This window comes from Xenopus laevis, chromosome 3L (assembly GCF_017654675.1).
Source record: "Xenopus laevis strain J_2021 chromosome 3L, Xenopus_laevis_v10.1, whole genome shotgun sequence".
Classification (NCBI taxonomy): Eukaryota; Metazoa; Chordata; class Amphibia; order Anura; family Pipidae; genus Xenopus; species Xenopus laevis.
The window spans coordinates 70,385,506-70,410,902 of NC_054375.1; the positions used below are offsets into that span (position 1 = coordinate 70,385,506).

Sequence of the window (25,397 nt, forward strand, 5' to 3'; positions counted from 1 at the left end):
TACACTGTTATGGTGACTGTGATGCAGAAGTTTGTGTTTTTGTGCTCTTCTGGTTTAATATGTTTTTTTTACCTTATGTGCACTTTGCATAATTGCAGTTATTAAAAGAAAGACAGAAGTGCTTGCATGAAAATGTGTATAAATAAGGTGAAAAGACAGGATTTTAAGTGTCTCTCTAGGGCTTTTTGCCTGTTTTATGTATTTTTGCACTATTAAACACTGAAGCAAGTAGGCCCCCAAGCATACCTGTTCTCTTGATTAGGACCAGTGGGGTGGCGAGATCAGAGGGTGGCAGCTCATGCCTGTAAAGACAGCAGACAGGTGTGGGTCTGGGCCCACTGGGTTTTTACCTGGTGTCCCGCTGGTCCAATCCATCCCTGTATTGGTATAGCTTACTTATTGAGGCATCTTTGTGTATTTAGGCATAGTTTTTCCATGGGTTGAAGACTATACCTGCTTTTGAGACCACAGATCCTCTATTTTACACTATAAATGGGGATTTTTTTTGGTTTTCTTGCAGCAAAAAGTATTGAAATCTGAAGAATGTATTTCCCTGCTGAACACCAACAGCAGCTTTTCTTTCATCTGCAGTTATATGTGTATTAGGGCTGCCACCTGTTCGGTTTCGACCCGAACAGTTTGGTTTTCCTAATGTCTGTTTGGATCTTAACTTTCTGTTCGGTTTTCAGCCTTGTGAAACCCAAACAATAATCTGGCCAATAAATGAAAGATATTTAAATACTATGTTACTCACTTCAACATGGCTTAGTTATTATCAAGTGCAGTTAATTTCTTATTATTATAGAAATAACAAAGCAAATCAATTACAAGAAAATACTTCAGCAGCACTCCGATTATGGTGAAAAAATTGGTACTTTATTCGTGCCTCAAGCTAAGCGATGTTTCAAGCTTCGAAACGTCGCTTAGCTTGAGGCACGAATAAAGTACCAATTTTTTCACCATAATCGGAGTGCTGCTGAAGTATTTTCTTGTATGTGAACCAGAACCAGAGTGTGTGTGTTTAGCACTACTTTGTGTTTGTTGAACAAAGCAAATCAATTTCTGAATTGGCATTGCTGTATTTCGGAGCTTTCTGGTTAGCGGAGTTCTTTATAAAATAATAATAGAGTAGTAGATTAATAGAATAATGATCTCATACTTATCGTTTAAGGATTGGGCTTACTCGTCTGGCAGAATATAGATAGAGAGAGGGTTGCCACCTGTGTGATTTTGAACAAGATATCTCAGTTTTCAGTTTAAAATTTCCTGTCCAGTTTAAAATATTGAGAAAACAGAAATCCAGCCAGTTGCATTCAAGTGATGCAATAACCCCAACCTGGTGTCATAACTCCATCAAAATCTTTGTGCCTACCTGTGATATCATCATGCCCACCCCAACATCACTGCCCCACCCCTAATACTATCTGCCTCACCCTTTGTTCGGGTTTAGTCACCAGCAAAGGTGGCAACCCTAATGTGTATTTGGTGTTAAACCTGGGCTGCTCTGAATACCAAGATTTTTCACAAATGATATCACGTTTTGAGTCATGTAGATATACTGCATCACCTTTCTTACTGACTTACTCTACAGTACTTACAATACTTACTGTACAGTAATAGCACCATAGTTAAGGTGGCCATACATGGGCAAACTTTTATCGTTCTGCGATGAACGACCGTATCGTTAAACGATCGTCGGACGATCGTTTTACCATGAGATATGCCATCCACGGAGAACGATTATATGAACAGATATAATCGTATCGTTTGACAAAAGAAAACAACGATTATACATCAACGTACGATGCGATATAAACTTGTGGCGGAAGCAGGATGTACAGCATACAGGAAGTGATGTAAAACATTAGTCATCGGTGGATGTTCGTTTGCCGAAAGTTCCTTCGTGTACGGACGAACGTTGATCAACAAACGATCTGTGGAATGGCTTCGTTTATGGATTCAAAGCAAAGAGCTGCACTTGCTATAGTTTTATTAACATCAGTACAAAAGAAAAAAAAAAAAGAGATCATTGTGGAGCAAACGATGGCTTATGAAGCGTGAGCAGTATTCACACATGGGTCTATTGAAAGAGCTGAGAGAAAGAAACCCTGATGATTTCAAAAACTACCTACGGATGTCAGACAGCAGTTTTAACACTCTTCTACAAGCAGTAGCACCACGGATTTCTAAACAAGACACATGCATGAGGCAAGCTATACCTGCAGAGCAGAGATTAATTGCAACACTACGATATCTTGCAACAGGAAGGTCATTTGAAGATTTAAAATTCTCAGCGGGAATTTCTGCACAGGCTTTGGGGCGTATCATTCCAGAAACCTGCAATGCCATAGTGGAAGCACTGAATGCAGAATATTTAAAGGTAAAATCTCTATTTGTTTAGTTTACAAACTTTCAGATTAAAGCCCTGCCAGGTTCACCTCCCACAGCCATCATTGGACAGACAGAGTATTGTAAAGTTTAACATTTATTGAAATGAAACATAAATAAAATATAAACAGAAGTGTAATAAAAAAAAGTGCATTCATTTTGCATAAAGTATGCACAGGGTGTACCAATAATACATACAAACTATATAACTGGAATTATAATTTAACAATATATAAACTATATTACAAAAAAGAGCAAAAACATCCAATTGTGCACAGGTTTATAGATGAGAATATTGCGGTTGTTCCTGTTCTGAAATAGAAACATTATTGTTAAATCCATTGTTTGTTGGTATAGGAGATACCATCGATGGCCATGCCGTTTGTTGGTCATATGTTACAACAGAATTTGGTGTGGACATTCTGTGTATGTGCTGAGGAAATTGATGTGGAGGAAACCAGTTATTAGTGCTTTCATATGGATTGTCCATGCATCTAGTTGTGTCATTTAGTTTTTTTCTTAGGCCTCTTTGCAGGGCTTCAGTTATAATTGATTCTGCAAACAGCCTCTGTTCTTCATCCATTCTTCTCAGTTTGGAAGCAGTCGCGAATCCAAATGCATCAAACTCATCTGATGGCTTGTGAAGAAGAGCAGCAGCTTTGTTTATTAATTTCTGTGTTGATTCTTCATAATTTACTTTATTTTTTCTTTTCCTGCCCTTTGGCATTTTTTGTGACATTCTATCTTCTTGTCCATCTGTGTTTGGAAGGCTGGAAGCACTAGTACTGCTAGTGTGTTGTGATGCCTGTGAAAATAAAAAAAGTGTGAGAAATGTAACATATCAATTACAATGAATATAATTTTTTACCCTTTTTTTGTTGCAGTTCCCCTCAACTGAAGTGGAGTGGAAAGCAGTAGCTAAACAATTTGAAGATTACTGGAATTTTCCAAACTGTCTGAGCAATTGATGGAAAGCATGTGAGGATCCAGCCTCGCTCCAGTTCTGGCTCCTATTATTTTAACTACAAGGGGTATTTCAGCATTGTGCTTTTGGCAATAGTTAATGCCAAATATGAATTTTTAATGGTTGATCTGGGGAAAAATGGAAGAGTGTCAGATGGTGGAGCCATGGAACAAACCTTTTTTTATCAGCAGCTCAAAAATGACCAATTACACCTACCATCAAATTCTGATTCAAGAAGGGATGAATTATGTTTTTGTTGCAGATGAAGCTTTTGCATTACATAAACATGTTTTAAAGCCTTTCCCACAAAAAAATTTGTCACGTGAAAGAAGAATTTACAATTATCGACTTTCTCGAGATAGAAGGGTTGTAGAAAATGCTTTTGGCATACTAGCTAATCGATTTCGCATTTTCCATTCCGCCATAAATCTATCCCCAATAAAAATTGATAGTGTTGTTTTGGCCTGCTGTGTGCTACATAACTTTCTACGCCGCACAAGCAGTGCTTCCTACATGCCAGGAAATATGGTGGACAGAGAGGACATCGATCAACAAACTGTTATATCAGCCGAGTGGCGAAGTGAGCCAAATGGACTTTTGGAACTGCAAGCTGCTACATCACGAAATGCTACTATTGAGGCCAAATTAAGCAGAGAGAAATATGTTGATTTCTTCAATGGCACTGGCGCAGTCAGGCGCGCTCCAGGTTGTTTTGCCGCCTGAGGCAGCGTTTAAAATGCCGCCCCCCCTGCCCGTCGTACTTACTTTAAAATCGCCAACGCGGGTCCAGGGGGGGCCGCATTGCCAGCGCAGAGAGCGAAATTGCGCTCTCTGCGCTAGAAAAGCCGAATTTCCGGTTTAGAAACCGGAAATTCGGATCTTAAAGTTACAAGGAGCGGCTTTTTGCCGCCCCTTGTAACTGCTGGGGAGATGCCGCCTGAGGCAAGGTACTCACCTTGCCTCATGGCAGAAACGCCCCTGGGCGCAGTAGATTGGCAATCAGCTATGGTTTAAAAATGCAATCAGCTATGGTTTTAAAATGCTATCAGCTATGGTTTTATGCTTCAGCAGTTAATGTGTACCTAAATAAAAAAATAAAGTAAACATAATCTTTAAAATGTATATATTGTGTTTTTTATGAACTTACCTGGGACATATGTTCTGTGTGGTCCCCTTGTTCTTCAAGTACTTGTTCAGCTGTGATGTCATGAGCTTGTATGGCTGTTACATCCTCTGATTGGCTTGCCTGAGTCAGTTCGGATTCAAAATGACTTGAAAAGTTGGACCTGGAGTCCCTTGCCACCTCCTGATCCACTGTAAACAGTAGCAGATCATAGTACCATAGTTTCGGAACATACAAGTCATCAGCTGAGGCACCTGATTTTTTGGAAGCTTGCACTTTGTTTAATTCTTTTTTAAAAACAGTCCTTATATTGGAAATTTTCATCTTCACAAATTGAACATCAGCTTTGGGGCACACTGATTTGCAAAGGTTTGCCAATTCTTCATATGCCTTTTCTCGTTTCATTTTATTCATGTAATCTCCCGATTTCACTTTCCAGAGACAAGGAAGGGCCCGGTACAATTCAATAAATTCTCTCAGGAATTCTGGGTTGGTAAATTTTTCTGCTGGCATGTTGATAATGTAGCTGAAGAAACAATCAAAACAATGATTAATAGTAATAACTACTGGTGTACAGGTAATTGCATTGACTATGTCATAAAAGGCATACTTACCAAATTATGTTAGTAGACAGCAGCAAGAAAATTCGTAGAAAGACGAAGGGATAATTCTACGATCTAGATCAGCTCGTTCGGTCCCACAAACTGCGGAACAAACGAACGAACGAACGTATTAACTACTGGTGTACAGGTAATTGCATTGACTATGTCATAAAAGGCATACTTACCAAATTATGTTAGTAGACAGCAGCAAGAAAATTCGTAGAAAGACGAAGGGATGATTCTAAGATCTAGATCAGCTTGTTCGGTCCCGCAAACTGCGCAACAAACCAACGAACGAACGTATTTATCGTAGATTTCACTGGCTCCTCCTACTTCCATTTGTGACATCACACAGGTTCCTCTGATGCAGCAGCACAGTGGAGAAGCCATGGAGGAACACAGTAGCACAAGAAAGCCTACCTATGAGGAAGACAGTGGAAGGAGAAAGTTTACTGCTGAGGAAGACAGTGGAAGGAGAAAGGAGGAAGACAGTGCAAGGAGAAAGTTTACTGCTGAGGAAGACAGTGGAAGGAGAAAGGAGGAAGACAGTGCAAGGAGAAAGTTTACTGCTGAGGAAGGCAGTGGAAGGAGAAAGGAGGAAGACAGTGCAAGGAGAAAGTTTACTGCTGAGGAAGGCAGTGGAAGGAGAAAGGAGGAAGACAGTGCAAGGAGAAAGGCTACTGCTATGTCCAAACAGGAGATGGTGTACATGGTGTCCATCCTGGAAAAAAAAGATTATGACTGCAAAGAGGCAGAGTATTCAAGGCCGAATACAAGGAAAAATAATATCTTGGACATAGTCATCCAAGGGCTTGGAGTAACCAGATCAAAAGACCAGCTTCGTAAAAGATGGTCAGATTTGAAGTTGAGAGAGCGAGAACAACTTCTAAGCATTAGAAGGATAATTAAAAAAAGTGAGTATTTTTTGTACTTCACTATATCGAAGTTCTAAGTTTCTAAAACGTGTTATTTACCTTTTTTTTTTTTACAGAACAAAAGCGTAAAAAGTTGCTTTGGACCAGAAAATATTCTAGAGGAAGTGCCTCTTCTTCTGTGGGCAAGCCTGATCCACCAGAGTCAGAGGATTGTGAGAAGGATGACAGGGAGGAGAATAATGACTCGGATGACACTGTGACCATTGATCCACTTGAGCAGTCCAAAACCTATGCAACCTCTGATGCAACAGAAAATCCAGTGGAAGAGTTGAGTGACACATCTCCTAGCAGCCCATGCATTCTATTAACCAGTACAGGTAGGTTACACATTATAGTTCTAAGCAGCCACCACTGTTAAAAAAAAAAAGAAAAAAAATATTAAAACAATTTTCCACTTTATTTCACAGAAGAATACATTGCACCACAAAAACTACTGTATCTTTATACAGAGGGACAGCCAGATGTTCAAATTTCAGAAGAGTTTTCCATTGCAGCAGCAACCAAGAACTCTCAAAATATCTTAGGGGATATTGAAAAATGCAAGCAAATCTTGGCAAACATTAAAAAATCTGTAAATTCATTAGAAACAACACTTGAGAACATATGCAAAAAAGTTTCTTATGCTGATGAATAATTTGCTGTAAAAATCTTGTGCATTTTTTTCCCCAAGTATGTTTATCACATAATGTTTTGCATGTGTTTCAATTGCAACCAATCTTTTATTCTTTTATTCTTTTAATAGTGTTGAATGCTATAAAAAATTGCTGCATAGTGTATGAACATAATATGCTATAGCACGTTGCTTGCTGCATGTGCAGGTTAAATAAATATTTTTTTTTAAAAAAAAGTATTGGTCTTGCTTTTATTTCTATTACCTGTTGCATACATATGGCTTTTAATACATATAGAGATTTTTATGTGGTTTATAATGTTTATAATGTTTTTATGTCTGTGCTGTACAAGTGGCAGCCCCTCTTGTCTTGCCCACCATCTGTCTGGCTGCTGTGACTGCTTTGTGTAGTTGTGTATTGGTTGATATTGTTGTCCAGCACCTGTCTGGTTTTTGTGTATCTGATAAAATCAGTATCTATAAAGAGATTACCTGAGATTAAAGTTGTAAATGCATTTTTAACAATCAGACACAGACTGTCTACCCTGCACTTTCACACTTGTAGCAGTGTTTTCACCTCATCAGACAGTAGGAGTGGTGCCAGCATTGTGTCATTGTCTGTAGGATATAGTCAGTTTCTCCTTCCATGCCCCATGCAGACATATGAATTTATAAATAAACTATCACATATGAGGTTATAGGATGATATTTCTGTAGTGAGCACCAATTTATTTTCTTTACATAGCTTCATATGGTTAATGAAGCTTAAGCAAAGAATGTTCTGGTCCTTCTGTATATTTTCGTTGGCTTGTGCTACAATCCTGACATGCGCAAAGAACGATCGTTCTACGACAAATGTCTTTATTTCACACTCACTGGCCGATTTTATTCCTGAACGACTAAAATTTTTCAACTCATCCGATCAATTTTGCGAACGATAATGTTGAGACAATCGTTCGCCCGACGATCGTTCGTACACCATCAACTATCCGATAACTTACCGATATTATCGGAACGTTCTGAGATTGGTCGTTTGGAAGTAAAAAATCTGCCCGTGTATGGCCACCTTTACACAGTTATTTTAGCAACTTGCTGGGTTTTTACCAATTTCCTACAAAGTCTCATAGCTGGCTTTAATTAAACCCCTAGGTACTGTACCAGACCCTGGACTGGCATCTGTAGGTTCTGGCAAATGCCATAGAACATAACTATTTAAGTGGGTTGGTAGGGAGCTGTTTGGGAGCTTCTAATGCCAGGGCCTATTTTGACTCCCAGCCCAGACCTGCACTGTACCCCCTGTAATGGACTATTGCTTCTGCAGTGGAACAATCGGTTTGATAGATCAGGAACACTCCCAGCTTACGTTATTAAATACTCGTGTGTAGTTCTTGTATTATGCTAACTTAAAAAAAAATACCTAGTCATGTCATGACAACAATTATAGTTGTGCCGCACATGACATTTACGCCAGGCAGGGCTGCGCCTCAGCTACATGATAAGTAATGAGTGGGTGTCAGGTTCACATCTATTTGGTAGGGGGATGGAGCACGTTGTGTTGATACACAAAGGGGAGGACTGTGGACAGTGCGGGGAACATACATAAATTCATGCAAGTGCAGCAACTGCTCAGTATACGCTCTGACGTCGTGCAAGAAGGATCTGGTTCGCTATAGCAGTACATTTTATTCTGTCGGGCGTATTTAACTCTCCTTATTTATTATTTTGGTTTCTCCTGTTATTCGCCTGCCCTCCAACAGAGCTCGGCGTCAAGGTAAGGCTGGCACAGGCTGAGGGGGGCTAAGCAATGGCATGTGGGTGGGATCGTTCTCTCAGCATTTACCTTTTTTTCTGGGATTTTGGAAGAGTCCAACCTCGCGGACTGTTACTGTCATTTAGTTCTAACTTTAATCTGTTGTGAGTATATGTGCAGAAGACAGCTGTACTATTACATATAAGTTTAATATAATGACGATTCGTTGTTAGGGCTGGCCAGGAAGGTTTCATTGGTTCTATGGGAGGGATAAGATGGATACAGTAGATACAAGTACAAACAAATCATATATATTATATATATATACACATCAGCAATGTAGAACTTGCAGGATTCTAGTTGCTTTTGAACTGGAAATTGACACATCTCCCGAACAACATCCCTCACCCCTCAGATGAGTTCTCTGCCTTTGTGTATTGCCAGCAGCCCACCTTCTTCCATCTCCAGCATCACTATTTATTCATTTGTACAGACACTGCCATTGCTATTATATGCCAATTATATTCAGTGAATGCTCAGGCTTATTATATGAGTTGGTACTCTGGGTAGAAATGTCTGATTGTATTAGATGACAATGGTGTGAGCAGCAGGCCGGTCTGGCAGTGGTTTGTAAGCAGACTGCAGTGTATAGGAAGGACTGGCTGCTGCAACATTCAGCAGGAGTTGCATCAGATTCTGCTGCCTGGGAGGAAGGGAATGGGGCGAGAGAAGAGATGATTGAGAACAAGGAGTGGCTTTATGACACATAATTGCATGACGCACCAGAACACTGTATACACAAATGCCGACAAGAGTTTTCCTGTTCCATGCGATCAATTTCCATCTGTAAAGAATCTTGTAGCCACCAATCTTGTATGTACAGAGAATGTGTGCTCTAATTTCACATAATTTTTATTTTCTATCCTCTTCAGAAATATAAATAATGTCTGCCTTGACAATATTTTGATTTGATTCATGTTGTAGATATTACAGGAGCCCCCCACCCCCCCTTTTTTTTTTCTGGCAGCCATTAGTATTAATAGTATATTAAATGCCTCCAGAGACCCATATCTTGTATTTTGGCTCAGGGAATGATTGTACCATGTGACCGTCCCTCCCCCTAATTTGCTAGTGTGATTACAGCACAGTTAGAGAACAAAAATGTGCATTTATCAGGTAGGCAAACAATAAACTCATCCGCGTACCTTTCTTATTGTAGGTGGTAAATCTTTCTTTTGCAGCGCAGCAACAGTCATATTAATTAGGAGTTAGAATTGCATAGAAAGACTGCATCTTATGTCTGAAGGGCAAACAATGTAATGCTCTTGGAGGGATTACATGACGACTGCGCATGGCCTTGGAATGCATTAGATTGACAGCTATGGGTGGAAAAGGAGGAGGGGTGGGGGTGGGTGGGATGTAACCTCAGCTAGTACTTTTCCATCGACCCCCTTCCACTTACTCATGATCACGTGCTTCAAGTGGCACACTGCAGTATTGATTTTGTCTTCTCTCAGAGACAGACACGAAGCTGAGCAGCAACAGCAGTTACACCATCTCAAGCAAGGCTCAGGAACCCGTATTACCTCATTAGACTGGAAACAATACAACGCATTGACTGCCAGGCAAAGCAAATCCTAAACATGAACCAAGAGGAGGTCCTTAATGTGGCTCTTGATGAAGACAGCTCCAACAGCAACGATGATTTCAATTATTCGGAATACCAACCAAAGAACCACCCGATTAAAAGGTCAGTGAGCGTTCCTACGCGTTTAGCTCTTATCGGAACAAAAGACGTTTTTTTATTCTGATCTAAGAAATCAACGTAAATACATTTTAATGGTATGAAATGTATGTTCATAGAAAGGTTTACTATCTGTAAGCTCTGAGACAGGGCAACATAAGGCAATATTTATGACCTGTATTTTCATACTGTATTTCCCTTTGCCTCACAGCCATTATGACATGGATGTTGAAAATGTACATTTTCTTCTTGAGCCAACAATGTCAAAAAAGAAATGCGAAACAGAATATGTAAGTATACATATATGCCCTATATGGAAATTTTTACTGCAGATTATTTTTCCCAGTGCAATTTAGAGCGTTTAATACACCCTAATCCTAATAAATATTTGTTTCCAACCTTATAGCTTCCCGGAACCACATCATTCGGCATGTCAGTATTTAACCTTAGCAATGCAATTGTTGGAAGTGGTATACTTGGCCTTTCATATGCAATGGCCAACACAGGAATTGCCCTGTTCATGTAAGTATTTCATATATATATGGTTACCAGTTCATCCAGGACTCTTTCCTTTTAATTCTTTCATGTGGCTTGCTGGAATTGTTTATATGTACATCTCCTTTTGCTATCAATCCTGTAATACTGAAAATGTTAATAGAAACTATTAAAAAGAAAAGAATCCAGCTAATAGGGGTGCATGGTTTGCATTTAAATACAATTGCAATAAGTCCTCCAACATGCATTTGTTAGACACGTCCTTAGGTTTTCAAGTCATCTGGTGACCTTATTCAAATATTTATAATACACTGAACAGTTAGCTAATGAGTTGGCACATTTCTTTGTTCAGGAGTTATGAATGAGCATTTAGAATTGGGAAGCCAACCAACAACTCTACAACTGTTATTGAACTTTAAATTCCCCAGACATCATCTGTCAGGATGTTAAGGGACTTGTAGCTCCACAATAGCTGGGGGCACAGGTGTGTTTTAGATTGTGTGGCCTACAACTTTGACAATGAATGATTTTTGAATACATTTACATTTTAAAAAAGAAATGTTTTCCTAGAAACCAGCAAAACCTTTAAATTGTTTATAGACTTATGTTTTCATGTACGCGTCAAAGGGTATATGATCACCCTACAACTTGCTATATGCAAAACAGTTGTAGGACTTTGTGCCATGGGCCAAATGATCAGTTCTGGCTGAAGAATTTGATTTATTAAGGTTCAAGTTGTGTTTTCCACGAAAATTCAAGTTTTCAAAGGTTTTTTTTTTTTGGTCAATTAATTTTTCGGGGGAAAAAAACTAAAAATTTTTGAGATTTATTATACCCAGATCCAGGAAATAGCTAGAATCTGAAAATACACAATCTAATAGCAGTTGAGGTAATGTAGAAGTCAATGGCAGAGGCCCCTTAAACCATTTGAAGATGTTGATAGACTACATGATGTTCAAGTTTATTTTTTTGGAGGGTTTTGCCCGAAAACTTGATCAATGAGAGCAATTCAAGGTTTTTTTTATTTGTTAACCCCAAACTCACTGATTCAAATTTTTTCTTAAATTAGAAACCATTTGAGCTGTAAGTTCATTTGAATTAATTCGAGGTGTAAAAAAAACTCGACCTATGCTAAATAACCCCCTTAATGTCAGACATGTTTTCTAGGGGACCATTGTCTTTGCCCTTGGATTTATAGTCTCAAATTCACCAAAAATGGTGTCAGTTACTGCTTCTTTGATCTTAGAATTATGAGTTATTATTTTTTTACATAATAAAACAGAATTTTCTTTTGCTTGGGGAGAAAATTACCTTTAAAAGTTTTATCACTCTATTCATTAAGCTCAAAAACCTATTGTAATTAGCAATATTTTTACAAGTTTTAATTTTTGGCACACACAGCACTGGTCCTAAATTACATATGGGCCTATTGCTGTATAGGAGAAAAGAAGGAAAGTATCCCCGTCTTCTTAATCAGAGAATTTTATTGTATTTTTTCTGATTAAGAAGATGGGGATACTTTCCTTCTTTTCTCCTATACAAAAATTGAATACTGATGGAAGTCAGATCCCCTCTTTTTAGTTAATTTTATATATCTGAAGTTAGATCATTCTTTTTTATTGATATGGGCCTATTGCCTCATAATTGCTTAGTGCTGTCCATCTGTTTCAATGTAGTGGGCCAGTTATACATTTTACTATGTTTGAGGGACAGATTATAATAAAATGATGATGTCATCCAAATGGGTCATTGGAGCTGCAAAACTGCCTGGGAACCATAAAAAGCACTTGCAGGACCACATGAGGCCCTGGCCCTCCAACTATTTTTTAAAAAAAATAGATTTTCAAGATTTATCATACTCTGGCAGTTTAAGAACTCAAATTAGACTATTCGTCACCTAAAACCTGCTGAATTGCAAGTCAATGGGAGACATCCTGGGATCAATTTGGAGTTGTTTGCAGCCTTCCTGGCATTCAAGTTTTTTTCAGAGAAAAAAATTGAAATCGAGTTTTTAAACCTTGAATCAAATTCGATTCTAATTAGTTTCGAGTTTTCAGGTCAATCATATTCACCCCGAGTTAAACAAATTCGATTTTTTTTTTAATAAATTTTGTGTGGGATTTTCGAGTTTGTGGGAGTTTTTAAAAACTCACATGAATTCAAAATTTTGATAAATGTGCCTGTAGGTGTCGCCTGATAGGTGCGCCCCCGCCCATACCTGCATTTGCTATAGGTAAAATGAATTTGTTTTGTTTTTGTTGAAGCTGAAAATGTTACTCTATTTTGAATTCAGTTCGCTTTTTTTAATGCTGTGTTTTCTGTTTCTCTGTAGGATTCTCTTGGTGTTTGTTACAATATTTTCTTTATATTCCATTCATCTACTTCTAAAAACTGCAAATGAAGGAGGTAAACTTGTGCTCAGTTCTGAAATCTACTTGTGTAGTTTTGAAGTGATTTATAAGCTTGCTATTTATCACATTACTAAACGTTTTGATTTATATTTGGATCGTTCTAGGTTCTCTGTTATATGAACAACTGGGATTAAAAGCATTTGGAATACCTGGAAAACTTGCTGCTTCTGGCTCTATTACACTGCAAAATATTGGAGGTATGGACATTAATGTTTTTTGGTTTTTTATAAAAAGAATATGCTTATGTTTTCATAATATCTGAGAAAACATATAGTAGGAGCCCCATTTTTCAGGGGACCAGAAAAAATGGTGTAAAATCAGGGAAATGCATTATATATAGGGGGGCCACGAACAATGGTGTAAAATGAGCGGAAACTTAAAATCAGGGGATGTAAAACTGAGGTATCACAGTAGTTCTTTTATATCCATTGGTATAGGCTATCAGAGGCTGGGGTAGCCGGTAGTAGATTTACATAACACAAATAGTATCAAATATGTAATGTAACCACAAAATTTTTATAAAATGTTATCTTCCTTTACAGCGATGTCAAGCTATCTCTATATAGTGAAGTATGAACTGCCACTTGTAATAAAAGAATTGCTGGGCCTTACACAGGGCAATGGGTATGTATTTTACTAAAATGTAAGTTTCAGATAACAACAGTTAACATTTTTAAGGACTGTGCTACATTGTCATTATAATTATCTGTATGTCTTTATATCTTTTATTTAGCAGTGATATTACTACTACTACCACTTACTTCAAATCCTTAAAGAATATTTACTTATTAAAGGAGAAGGAAAGCTATGGAGGCATTTTATTGCCAATAGATTAGCTGCAATAGTGCAAGCTAGAATGCTATATTTATTCTATAGAATGTTTTACCATACATGAGTAAAAAGCTCTAGAAACTCTCTGTTTGTTTAGGATAGGAGCTGCAGTATTAACATGGTGTGACATCACTTCCTGCCTGAGTCTATCTCTGCTCTGGGCTCAGATTACAGTAGAGAAGGGGGGGAGGAGCAAACTGAGCATGCTTTTGCCCAGGGCAATGAGGTTTAAACTGAAGGCAGGAAGTCTGATACAGAAGCCCATGTGTACACAATAGAAGGAAAGAAATGCAGTGTTTATTTTGACAGGGGACTCAGAGCAGCACTACTTTGGGGGTTTACTGGTATATTTCGATGGACCTTTCTGATAAGGCTTACTTGGTTTTAACCTTTCCTTCTCCTTTAAGGATATATAGCAAAATATCAAAGTGTGTATCTTTATGTCATGCATTGTTTTTTTTATCACTTCCAGTAAGGTATTTATATCTTTTTGCATTTTAGTGAATGGTATTTAAATGGAGATTACCTTGTCATCATGGTTTCTCTGTTTATCATATTTCCTTTGTCACTGCTGCGGAACCTAGGTGAGATTTTATTTACCTGATACCATTTTAAATATTGCATACTAATCAACTACATCCAGTATGAGTTAGTAAGTTTGATTGCTGCCACTCTTGTTTTTTCTTATTGTATTTAAATCATTACCTTTGCATGGACAGATCAACAGATTGAGTTTGGAATGCGTTCACAACCTTGAACAAAAGTGTTCAGCCAAATTCCAATATTAAAAGTCACGTTACTGTATAACACTCAACAGATTCAGTGGTATTCAGTTGAATTAACTTTGTGCATCCCTAACTGATACAAGGCCAAAGGGTAGAAGACCTAGTTGTGCACAATTACATCAGTATTAAATATGTTATATATAACTGCCACAGGAATGAAATCCAACAATAAAATCACGTATCTAAATAGCTTACATTCTGTTTTCGTAAATCTTCTGTTTTATGCATGTTAGTTGTTAAGCTACAATAACTTCATGGAATAGGATTTTGTTAAAACATTGCTGTGTTTGGTTTGTGTGGATACACAAGGTGAAAGGTATAAAAGTATACATAAATTAACTTGCAAAGTCAAGAAATCTTTTTAATAAAATAGCAATGCAATTTTTTACAATGTAAACAGTCAATTATTCCAGTGCATCAGTTGTTGGGCTGTCGCTATAGTTTTCTGGAAGAGGTCTTCCTGTTTTCACTACCTGACACCCCATGTTTACTTTCTGCATAATATCATATTTATATTTTTTTGCTTAAAACTTATGTATTTTGTTTTTATTTTTCTAGGGTACTTGGGCTATACAAGTGGCTTTTCACTTATGTGCATGGTCTTTTTTCTCATTGTTGTAAGTATATTAGTTTATTATTACAAGTATTTCATAAACTTGAATAGCTGCTTTACTGTTAAGAGCATTGTTAGCAATACATGCCAATAAAATTGCTCTAAACTCTCTTGGGAATGTTGTGTTGGGAATGTTGTGTTTGTGCAAGGAGTAATTACAATTACATGGTCTTATTTTTGAATGGTATTTATTTATTATTATGTATTTCATTATTATAAAATGAATGTTAAAAATATGAATGTTTTTATGTCTAGGTTATTTACAAGAAATTTGAGATTCCGTGTCCTTTAGAATATGAGGCCATGAACATGACTTTAAACGCAACATTGGATCAGCTGTCGTCCCATAATGTGACAGATGATGAGATGTGCAAACCGAAGTATTTTGTATTTAACTCCCAGGTAAGTAATGTTCCAAGGAACTTGGGGGTAGTGAAAACTGACGACCCGACCCTAACCCGCCGATCTGCTTCCCTTTTTATACCCGCGCCCGGGGCAGGCAGGCCCACGTTTAGAAATAGATTCTACTAGAAGTAGCGCATACTTACGTGAATTCCTTATGCATGTTTAGGCCCAAACCCGACCTTCGGGTATCGGGCCAGCACACACATCACTACTTGGGGGTCCAGGTGGAACCTCATTTTAGGCCTTTATTAGAGGGCTTTGGAAGCAGTTATTGGATTATTATTATCCTTTGTTTATATGGCATTTGCACGTTTATGCAGTGCTTTACAGATAGGATAGATTTAATAGGTTTCTAGGGCAAGGTGAAATCTCAAGAGTTAGTAGCACCATTATGTTGACCTGACCAATCTCTGCAATAGGAATACCACAAACATATATTTATCCATTTACCACTTTTAAAAAATGGTTAATGTGTCTTTAAAGTGACACCCACACCTTCCTGTTAGGGTTTAGAGAAATGAGTCACTATCACCGTAAACAATTCTTTTTGGTGTTTTTATTTTAAAAATCGCAATTATTATTTTTAATTATTTAAAGAGATGCAATAGATTAAATGAATTTGAAGAATTAATACATTTATTTTATTTTTTTATTTTCTAGACTGTGTATGCTGTACCTATCTTGACCTTTTCTTTTGTCTGCCACCCGGCTGTTCTTCCTATTTACCAAGAACTTAAAGGGTAAGCTGTTATACATAGATAATGTTTTTGTCAATTTTAAAGGATCAGCAATGGTACAACCAAATTGCTTTATACAACAGCGTTCACAAGAGCTTATAAATTTGAATGCAATTTTCTACTTAGACTAAAATTTAGAAATACATTTAGGATGAGTCTGTTATTATAGATGAGGACATTTTTAACTTAACAAAACTGACGTCTAGAGCAAAACATGCACCAGGTACATATTTTCTTATTTTAACAAAGGGATTGGGAATTGGATGGGCAAGGGGAATATAGATGTGAATCGTTAAAGGGTCATATATATATATGGCAAGTTATGGGAGAGTAGGGCCCAATACAAGATGTGCATCAGCTTGGTGAAATTGAATTATTATATTCTCATGACCAACTTCAGTTAAAACAAAGGGTTTTGGAAACATAATGAGAACACTGAGCTATAGTTATGCTTTTTATATGTAACCAAATGTTTCTATAGGATTACTTTGCCTTTTAATCCTAAATTCAGTTGACTCAATTTTTTTTCCTGTTGTCTTGTTTTTAGTCGGAGCCGAAAAAGGATGATGAATGTTTCAAATGTTTCGTTTTTCGCTATGTTTGTCATGTACCTTCTAGCTGCACTCTTTGGATATTTGACATTTTACTGTAAGTATATATTATTTATATAATTTAACTACTCCTGTATGTTTATTTTTCTCAGCTAAAGCTACTAGGTTTAGTTTCTGCATTAGTAATAAGAGATGATTTTAATTTAGTGTTTTTTTAAAGATGTAATAGCCTGACGGTCCAGAAAAGGAATTTGTAGACAAGGGGTCGATTTACTGAAAAATAGTATTCCTGTTCTCTTTGTATTTGTATGTTAACATATCAATATATATTTTTTTTCTTTTGCCTTTAGCTAATGTCGAATCAGAATTGCTTCATACTTACTCAAAGGTTATGGGAGCTGGTGTTATATTTGTCGTAGTGAGGTTTGCCGTACTCATGGCTGTGACCTTAACCGTTCCAATTGTCATTTTTCCAGTGAGTAGCAAGTTACTTCATTGCTCTATTTATGCTGTGTCAGTGTATCTGCTATTTGTTGTTTTTAGACATTTCTTAAAATGTTTTTTTGCACTGCTGAAACTAGAGCCACTGATCTCTAGTACAGGTATATTATTTAAGTTTAATTTTAAATCTAGTGAACACCAGGAAGAGAAATAAGCAGGAATGGCTGTTAATGGAGTTCTGATAGGAAACTAGGGATGCACCGAATCCAGGATTCGGTTCGGGATTCGGCCTTTTTCAGCAGAATTCGGATTCGGCCAAATACTTCTGCCAAGCCGAACTGAATCCGTATTTGCATATGCAAATTAGGGGCAGGGAGGGAAATTGCATGACTTTTTGTCACAAAACAAGGAAGTAAAGAATGTTTTCCCCTTCCTTTGCATATGCAAATTAGTATTCAGTTCGGTATTCGGCCAAATCTTTCGCGAAGGATTCGGGGGTTCGGCCGAATCCAAAATAGTGGATTCGGTGCATCCCTATCGGAAACACTTTGGGGGGAATTCACAAAAGTGTCGGGAACGAAAAAATGTCTTTAAAATGTCATAGAAAGTGTCGTAGCAACAGCTGACAAATTCACAGAGCATTTCTCCGCCAATTTTCCAACATGTACGACACTTTTGAATTAGTGTCGTTAAAAGTGGGCGTGGTTTTTTCGGCGCCACTTTTCCCGACAATTTTTCAGACACTTTAGGCTCTCCAAAACGAAAATGTCTGTCAAATTGTCTTTTGAAAAGTCTTGGTAAATGTCGTTTGTACGATGAAAAGATATACGACATTTTAGAAAATTGACAGACTTACGAGACATTCAGAGATGGTAACATCTGCCTTTGTGAATTTGCCGTTCATACGACATTTTACAAATTTGTTGACCGCCACTTCTGGTTTACTTATTTTACCGACACTTTTGTGAATTCCCCCCTTTATGTTATTGGAGTTGCCTTAATAACTGCTGATGTTCCTAAAGAAAGGGGTCAAAATAAATGGTATTCTGAGATTTAAATATGTACCTGTAAAGGGACAGGCAAGGGGTGGCAATATCCTACAAATGTCTGATGGGTAATTAAACTGATATTCTGCATTTTTTACAACATAAATTATAAAGAATACTCTGAAAAAACAATCGGAAGGATGCAATGTTCCCGTTATTTTCAAATAAATAATTGGAATGGTTTGTGTGTCTTCAACAGAAAAATAAATTTTTGTTTCATGACATGATAAGTGACCGTAAATGTGTTTTTTTTTTTTCTTTCTAGATTCGAAGCTCCCTTAATGAACTGTTTTGTTCAGGGAAGGACTTTACATGGATGCGCCATATTTTAATCACTGTTTTAATTCTGGGATTGACCAATGTCCTTGTAATTTTCGTTCCAACTATAAGGGATATATTTGGATTTATTGGTAAGTAGTTTCTTTTGATTATCATTTATTACTGTCACACCTAGTACAGATTGAAAGGTATACATTTTGCAAAAAACACTTGATTTATATTCAAAAGTAGCATTGCCATCTCCACATGGTCCTTCAGAAATGTTTGGAATAGACAGCACTCCAGTTAAATCTTCTTTAAAAAGCCTTTATTTGGACAGTCTATGACCCAGAGACAGGCTATCTTGGGCATAGCTAACCTCAGTATACCAGCACCAAATAATGATCATGTTTTGCACTTTGCTAGCATTTTGAAAAATCGTCAACCTTCTTTTGGAAGTAATCTTACTTTGCTTTTGAAGCATAACAACTCAATAATATGCATGGATTGCAAATTAGTGCACCCTTTGAGAACCATGTGATAAACCATATTGAAATCATGCTTCATGTGCTCTAATCCTTAAAGTGTAACTTTCTAGAGCACTTTCCATCCATATATTTTATTATATCTTTGTGCAGGCTTAACCTATTAGACCATTACATCTAGTTATGAAAATTAAAGATGCAGCAAACCCGTTTTTTCAGCATTAGCTCAATTAAGTTTTTAAAGTGGTTGTTCACCTTTCAAACACTTTTTCAGTTCACTTGTTTTCAGGTAGTACACATAAAATAAAAATTAAATTGCTTTCTACTTTTGACCAACTTTCTAATATTGAAGTTTAAAATTAAATTTTCACCTTATAATGTCTCCCTGGAGCAGCTCTGGATGGGGAATGGTCACCAACTCGGTATACTGTTCAAATTTGATATATTAGTTGAAGACATTTTTTTTTCTTTGGCTCTTCAGAGCATAATCCCAGAGTTTCATTAAAGGCAACATATGTAATTGATATAATAGTTGCTAACATTTCTGAGATGTTGCTGGGATATTTATCAAATAATGTAGCAAACTATAACAGTTCGGAGTCTGCACCTGGATTCTTCTTTTGAAAAAAAGTAGTGCAAGGAACTGTAATTTACATTTGATAATCTGTTTGAACCAGTATTTGTACTCATTCAACATCTGTTCTATATCTCTCTTCAGGTGCTTCTGCTGCTTCAATGCTGGTTTTCATTCTTCCATCGGCTTTCTACATCAGACTTGTGAAAAAGGAATCAATGAAATCAGTGCAAAAGATTGTGGTATGTATTTCATTAAGGGCTTGTAGAAAGTTTATAATAACAGCAGGGATGGATTTATTAGAGGCCCTGGGCTGTGATCTCAATATAACCCCTGCCCCACCCCCAAAAATAGCTGAAATTGGGTGCTGGGTCTCTTCGAGACTATGGGCCCTGGGTGACTGTCTGGATAGTCCTTAAGGCAATCTCCCAATGCATAACAGACCTTTATTTTTTCTAGAGTATTATTCCAAATAATTATATGTGTTTTTTGTCATGTTTTTTGGTCTGTGTACTCCATCTCTTTGTCTATTTTAAAATGGTTGATACTGTGGTGAGAGTTCTTCTTATTTCTTTATAGGCTCTTCTGTTCCTTGTCGGTGGAATCGTAGTTATGATTGTAAGCATGACCTTGATTGTCCTTGACTGGATCCATAATTCTGCATAAGATGGAAATGAAACCAGCTTAATGTCTAACTGAGCACTTCCTTAAAGTTTGAAGTGGTCATTCAGATGAGTTCTACTGTGAACTTGTTTTCACAGTTTCATTCAGACACTTTTCCTTTGGGAACCAGATTCTTTTTGAAGTGGACTTTTCAGAAACTCTTGGAATATCACAGGGGCATTGCCATCTCAAAACCAAAGAGTCTGAAGAAGGAAATTGTTATTTTCCATTCTGGAGAATGGACAATAATGTCAATAAGCCAAATGTTTGGCTGCTGTCATTTACTGTTACTTGTATGTAATTATACTTGAATGTGCCTACATAAACCATTTGGTATGATAAAACACTGCAAAAGTGTTACATGGTAATGGTGGGGGGCACCCCTATTTTTGTAGGAAAAAGCAAAAGGTTCAACAATTTAAGAGCACTACTGAGTTGGGAATACTGTGCTTTTTAAAGCAACGCTCACCTTGTTTATTACAGCATCCCTATTTCATCAGTATTTTGGGAAATCTTTCTTGTATATTAATAAAAACCACTTTGCACTGGCTGGAAAAGGAGTTCATGCTCTGGATAAAAGCTAGTTAGCAGAAAGAACTGTAAAGACTTTGCTTTTTAAAGGTGGATGACTTACTGGGATCTGGAATTTGATGGCTGCATATACAGTTTTGCCTGGAATCTCCATGTAGAATAACTAAAGGTTTTAGACAAAAAATGTAAAAGGGTATTTTGTTCAATCCAAGTGTTATTGCTTAACTTTTGGTGATTTCAAAGTCTGGTACAAAAGTGAAATATTTAAATATTTTATTTATTTCGATGGCAGTTTACAACGTGTACAGTATTTCTCAATGTTTATTTAAAAACGACTGAATTACTTGAGGAACATTCTTGGTTTTCATAGTGTTTACCCACAAGTTATAGCCACTTGTGTGTGATCCTTGTGTGTTTATCTGTTCATCTGGAAAAAACTGTCTGCTTTACACTGCCATACTTGTTTACTTTATTACGTGCATAGTTGAGATTGAGGGTATATTCAGTAATGTACCCTGCATTAAGCAAAACCAGAATAGATACTATTACAACTAATATATCAGACCTGTGGTCCTCTAGCTGTTGTTAATCTACAGCTCTCTGCATTGTCAAATAGCTATGGTTTGGAGAAGATGGAAGGATATGAAGTTCAACATCATCTAATTGGTACAGGGTTACCAAGCTGTATGTTTATTTTGTTACCACAGCCTTTCTCTGCAAAATAAAGACAACACAAATGCAGTCCAAAGGGAATGACACACTTGCAGTATTGTCATCTGAACATGTGGCGAGCTGTGATCAGATTCTTGTTTTGCAAATGATGTTGCTTTATGTTACAAATCTAAAACCAGATCAAGCCAAACAATACAGTAGTGACCACACTTTCATGTGTTATTGCCAGTCTTCAGGTCATCTGGGTATTTGGCTTGGATACACTGTCCGTAACTTTTCAGATATGTGGACATCCTCAACACATGAAAGTGTTACCATGGTCACTTTGACTATGACTAAATTGCTTAAAATGTATAGTTTTTAAAGGACAAATTGCATTTTTTTTCTAGATGCTTTGTTTTTTTCAGTGTAAATCAAAGTTAAGTGTCACTGTTACCATTGAGCACAAACTGTTTTTTTTTTTTTTGTTACATTTAAATCTATTCCCTTTATGTATGCTGTCACGGTGAAATACGCTACAACGCAGCAGTGTGTTACTAGATAATGGTCCCGTTACATTTACGTCATGCGACATTTTAAAAGCCAAAAGATAAAATTCACAGAAAACACCATAATCTTTATTCATGAAATGGGGATGGCTTAATTTAGAACTGCATTTCCACTTAAACCTGTTTACCTTGCGAGCTTGCTGCAGTTCCAGAATGTGAATAAATTTTTGTGGTGCTCCCAATATCTAGTGACTTAGTTATAATAGGTAACACTCTCCTATATAATAATGCCATGTAAATGTGTGGAGTAAACAGTTATGCATGTACTGTAAATAACTCACATTGTTGTTTCCATATAGTTTTTTTTTTAACATCTCCATTCTGGAACTGCAGAAGTGTGGTGCAAGGATTGTTTTTTTTATATACAGAATCCCAGTTTTATTTCTAATTGCGCCTTTAATGAAGCCATCTATTTATTAAAGTAATTCCCCTCTGTTTTTGTCATCTAATTGTCTTCCAAAGAAAGATATTTACGTGCTATTTATATAACACTGAATTGTTGGATATTTTGCAATAGCATGAATATTTGTATTTTTTTGTACATTTCTGTAAATATATAAATATGTTGTATAAAGTTATGATTTTCTGTTTCCTCTTGGGGTCTGCTCATGTCCTGTTTGTGTGTGGCCAACCCTCCATGTCATATTAACTAATTCAGAGTGGTTAAGGCTAGGAAATGTCTTTCACTGAACAGTGAACAGTTGTTTCATAATGCCCGGACAACAGAGGCTACTAAATCACTCAATGTGACTATATCTGATGTTGCTCAATCCAGTTAATAGTAAATAAACATGGAGCCATTGCAGGTGTAATGGGTGAGCCATTGCTGGCATCTTGAGAGAGGTGTAAAGTATTGATTGAACTGAAAATTCAGTAGTGCATCATTCATGCAGCCTTCGGTGCAGAACTGGTGTTAACTGGAAATGCAAATAGGGAGCTCAGGGTTTCCCCAGTTACTAGTGAATGTTGCAAGGGGAAATTCTCCTCTGGTTACACTCTCTCAATTGGCAGCAGGTTGGTGGTAATGTCTAGGCCCCCCTCGGCTGTATTTTCAGCTACTGCTCTGCAACTCTTAGGGCAGAGACACACGTGGAGATTCAGACTCTAAATTGCCGGTGGGATGGCACTCGGAGCACTTCATTTTCAGAAGTCGCCCGAAGTTTTCTCGTGAGGCGACTTCGGAAAACAAAGTGCCCCCGCCCCGTGCCATCCCGCCGGCGATTAGATCCTAGCCGTTGAGAAGCCAGTTTGGCGAGATTAATTGCCCGAAGAAGAGGCGATTTATCCCTGAATCTCCACGTGTGTCTCTGCCCTTACATGTCACAAGAAAATAGCCCAGTTGGCCCCAGGCTTATAAATCATTCTGTGTATTTAATAGATTGCTAGAAATGGACCTGTATCATTTATTACGGACCTATGCAACAAACTATGAACAACTATTTAAAGATGGAATCCTTTGTAAATATAATGGAAATGTATTGCTAACTCCATTTAAATATAATTTTGATTCAGATAAACTCTTTGCAATAACATGTCTGACTGGCAGAGCATTTAATTAATACTATAGGCATGTCCAATCTGTGGCCGTACAGCTTAAAGCCCCAAAATGCTCTGGAAGTTTTCACCTACCTATGGATAATGAGACATGCTGGAGGATCACAAGTTGTGACATCCTAGGTAATGGATCAGTTAGCTTGCAAAGGGTCCCTATATAAAATACTGCTTTCATTTTACATAGATTGTACTTCTAAATCTAGGAAGTTCTACTTACCAACCAATATATGATTAATTTACTAGTCTGCTGTACAGTTTGAAACAGACATGTTTCTTTTTCCTCAAATCCTAAGAAGGCTAATAGCAGGCTCTATATTTTAAGAGCTGTCGTTGGCTTGACAGTTGGAAGCTTGACATCTCTGGCTTGTTTGTTTATAAAATCCATGTGTATTAATGTATAATACTTTAGTTTGTTAGAGCCAGCAGCCCAATAAGTGGTGCTGGTGAGGCACAAGTTTTAGTGAGACACTGTTGGTTTTAATTAATCTAAATAAAGAAAACCTGCTACTGCTGCTTTGTTGTTTGTTTGGAATTATTTACTTGCTTGGCTTATTAATAGACTTTATAGTAATACTAACATTTTGTAAACTACAATGTTCAGGTGTTCTTTTTTTTCATACAAAGAGATGTGGGTGGGGCAGGAACAGAATTTGAGAGAAGACCATCTAGATAAATACAATTGCAAATGTATATAACCATATCAAATATTAAAAAGCAAAATGGTAGAATAATTGACCATACCAATGAGTAACTTAAAGGGGTTGTTCACCGTTGAGTAAACTTTTAGTATGATGTACTGAATTACATAGTTACATAGTTAAATCGGGTTGAAAAAAGACAGTCCATCAAGTCCAACCCCTCCAAATGAAAACCCAGCATCCATACACACACCCCTCCCTACTTTCACACAAATTATATATACCTATATCTATACTAACTATAGAGTTTAGTATCACAATAGCCTTTGATATTATGTCTATCCAAAAAATCATCCAAGCCATTCTTAAAGGCATTAACTGAATCAGCCATCACAACATCACCCGGCAGTGCATTCCACAACCTCACTGTCCTGACTGTGAAGAACCACCTACGTTGCTTCAAATGAAAGTTCTTTTCTTCTGTTCTAAAGGGGTGGCCTCTGGTACGGTGATCCACTTTATGGGTAAAAAGGTCCCCTGCCATTTGTCTATAATGCCCTCTAATGTACTTGTAAAGTGTAATCATGTCCCCTCACAAGCGCCTTTTTTCCAGAGAAAACAACCCCAACCTTGACAGTCTACCCTCATAATTTAAGTCTTCCATCCCTCTAACCAATTTAGTTGCACGTCTCTGCACTCTCTCCAGCTCATTTATATCCCTCTTAAGGACTGGAGTCCAAAACTGCACTGCATACTCCAGATGAGGCCTTACCAGGCACCTATAAAGAGGCATAATTATGTTTTCATCCCTTGAGTTAATGCCCTTTTTTATGCAAGACAGAACTTTATTTGCTTTAGTAGCCACAGAATGACATTGCCCAGAATTAGACAACTTGTTATCTACAAAAATCCCAAGATCCTTCTCATTTAAGGAAACTCCCAACACACTGCCATTTAGTGTATAACTTGCATTTATATTATTTTTGCCAAAGTGCATAACCATGCATTTATCAACAGTGAACCTCATTTTCCAGTTTGCTGCC

The 25,397-nt window shown here is 37.2% G+C and overlaps 3 protein-coding genes across 5 annotated transcripts; 2 read left to right on the forward strand and 1 right to left on the reverse strand.

The window, feature by feature from the left end:
- Window positions 1-2,373: 2,373 nt before the first annotated feature.
- On the reverse strand, window positions 2,374-5,406 carry LOC121401501. 2 transcript variants are annotated; one of them, XM_041586385.1, is made up of 4 exons: window positions 5,263-5,406; window positions 5,090-5,179; window positions 4,500-5,001; window positions 2,374-3,193 (listed from the first exon to the last, which is right to left on the reverse strand). In XM_041586385.1, the coding sequence occupies exons 3-4, from the start codon at window positions 4,986-4,988 to the stop codon at window positions 2,669-2,671; spliced, it is 1,014 nt and encodes a 337-aa protein (XP_041442319.1). In that variant the 5' UTR covers window positions 4,989-5,001; window positions 5,090-5,179; window positions 5,263-5,406; the 3' UTR covers window positions 2,374-2,668. The 2 variants fall into 2 exon arrangements, with proteins under 2 accessions (XP_041442319.1, XP_041442320.1); XM_041586386.1 differs by lacking the exon at window positions 5,090-5,179.
- Window positions 5,396-6,854, forward strand: LOC108705598 (vicilin-like seed storage protein At2g18540). The gene is made up of 3 exons (XM_018242489.2): window positions 5,396-5,991; window positions 6,069-6,329; window positions 6,420-6,854. The coding sequence occupies exons 1-3, from the start codon at window positions 5,442-5,444 to the stop codon at window positions 6,644-6,646; spliced, it is 1,038 nt and encodes a 345-aa protein (XP_018097978.2). The 5' UTR covers window positions 5,396-5,441; the 3' UTR covers window positions 6,647-6,854.
- Window positions 6,855-8,192: 1,338 nt separating this feature from the next.
- slc38a2.L (solute carrier family 38 member 2 L homeolog) lies at window positions 8,193-24,228 on the forward strand. Of its 2 annotated transcripts, XM_018251034.2 has the most exons (16): window positions 8,193-8,393; window positions 9,890-10,122; window positions 10,328-10,406; window positions 10,523-10,638; window positions 12,944-13,017; window positions 13,127-13,219; window positions 13,565-13,646; window positions 14,355-14,437; window positions 15,197-15,255; window positions 15,507-15,653; window positions 16,317-16,396; window positions 16,941-17,041; window positions 17,295-17,419; window positions 18,697-18,841; window positions 19,893-19,990; window positions 20,328-24,228. In XM_018251034.2, exons 2-16 carry the CDS (start codon window positions 10,016-10,018, stop codon window positions 20,412-20,414), a joined length of 1,476 nt encoding a protein of 491 aa, XP_018106523.1. In that variant the 5' UTR covers window positions 8,193-8,393; window positions 9,890-10,015; the 3' UTR covers window positions 20,415-24,228. The 2 variants fall into 2 exon arrangements, with proteins under 2 accessions (XP_018106523.1, NP_001087075.1); NM_001093606.1 differs by lacking the exon at window positions 8,193-8,393 and having other exon boundaries at window positions 9,845-10,122; window positions 20,328-21,015.
- The last annotated feature ends 1,169 nt before the right edge of the window (window positions 24,229-25,397 follow it).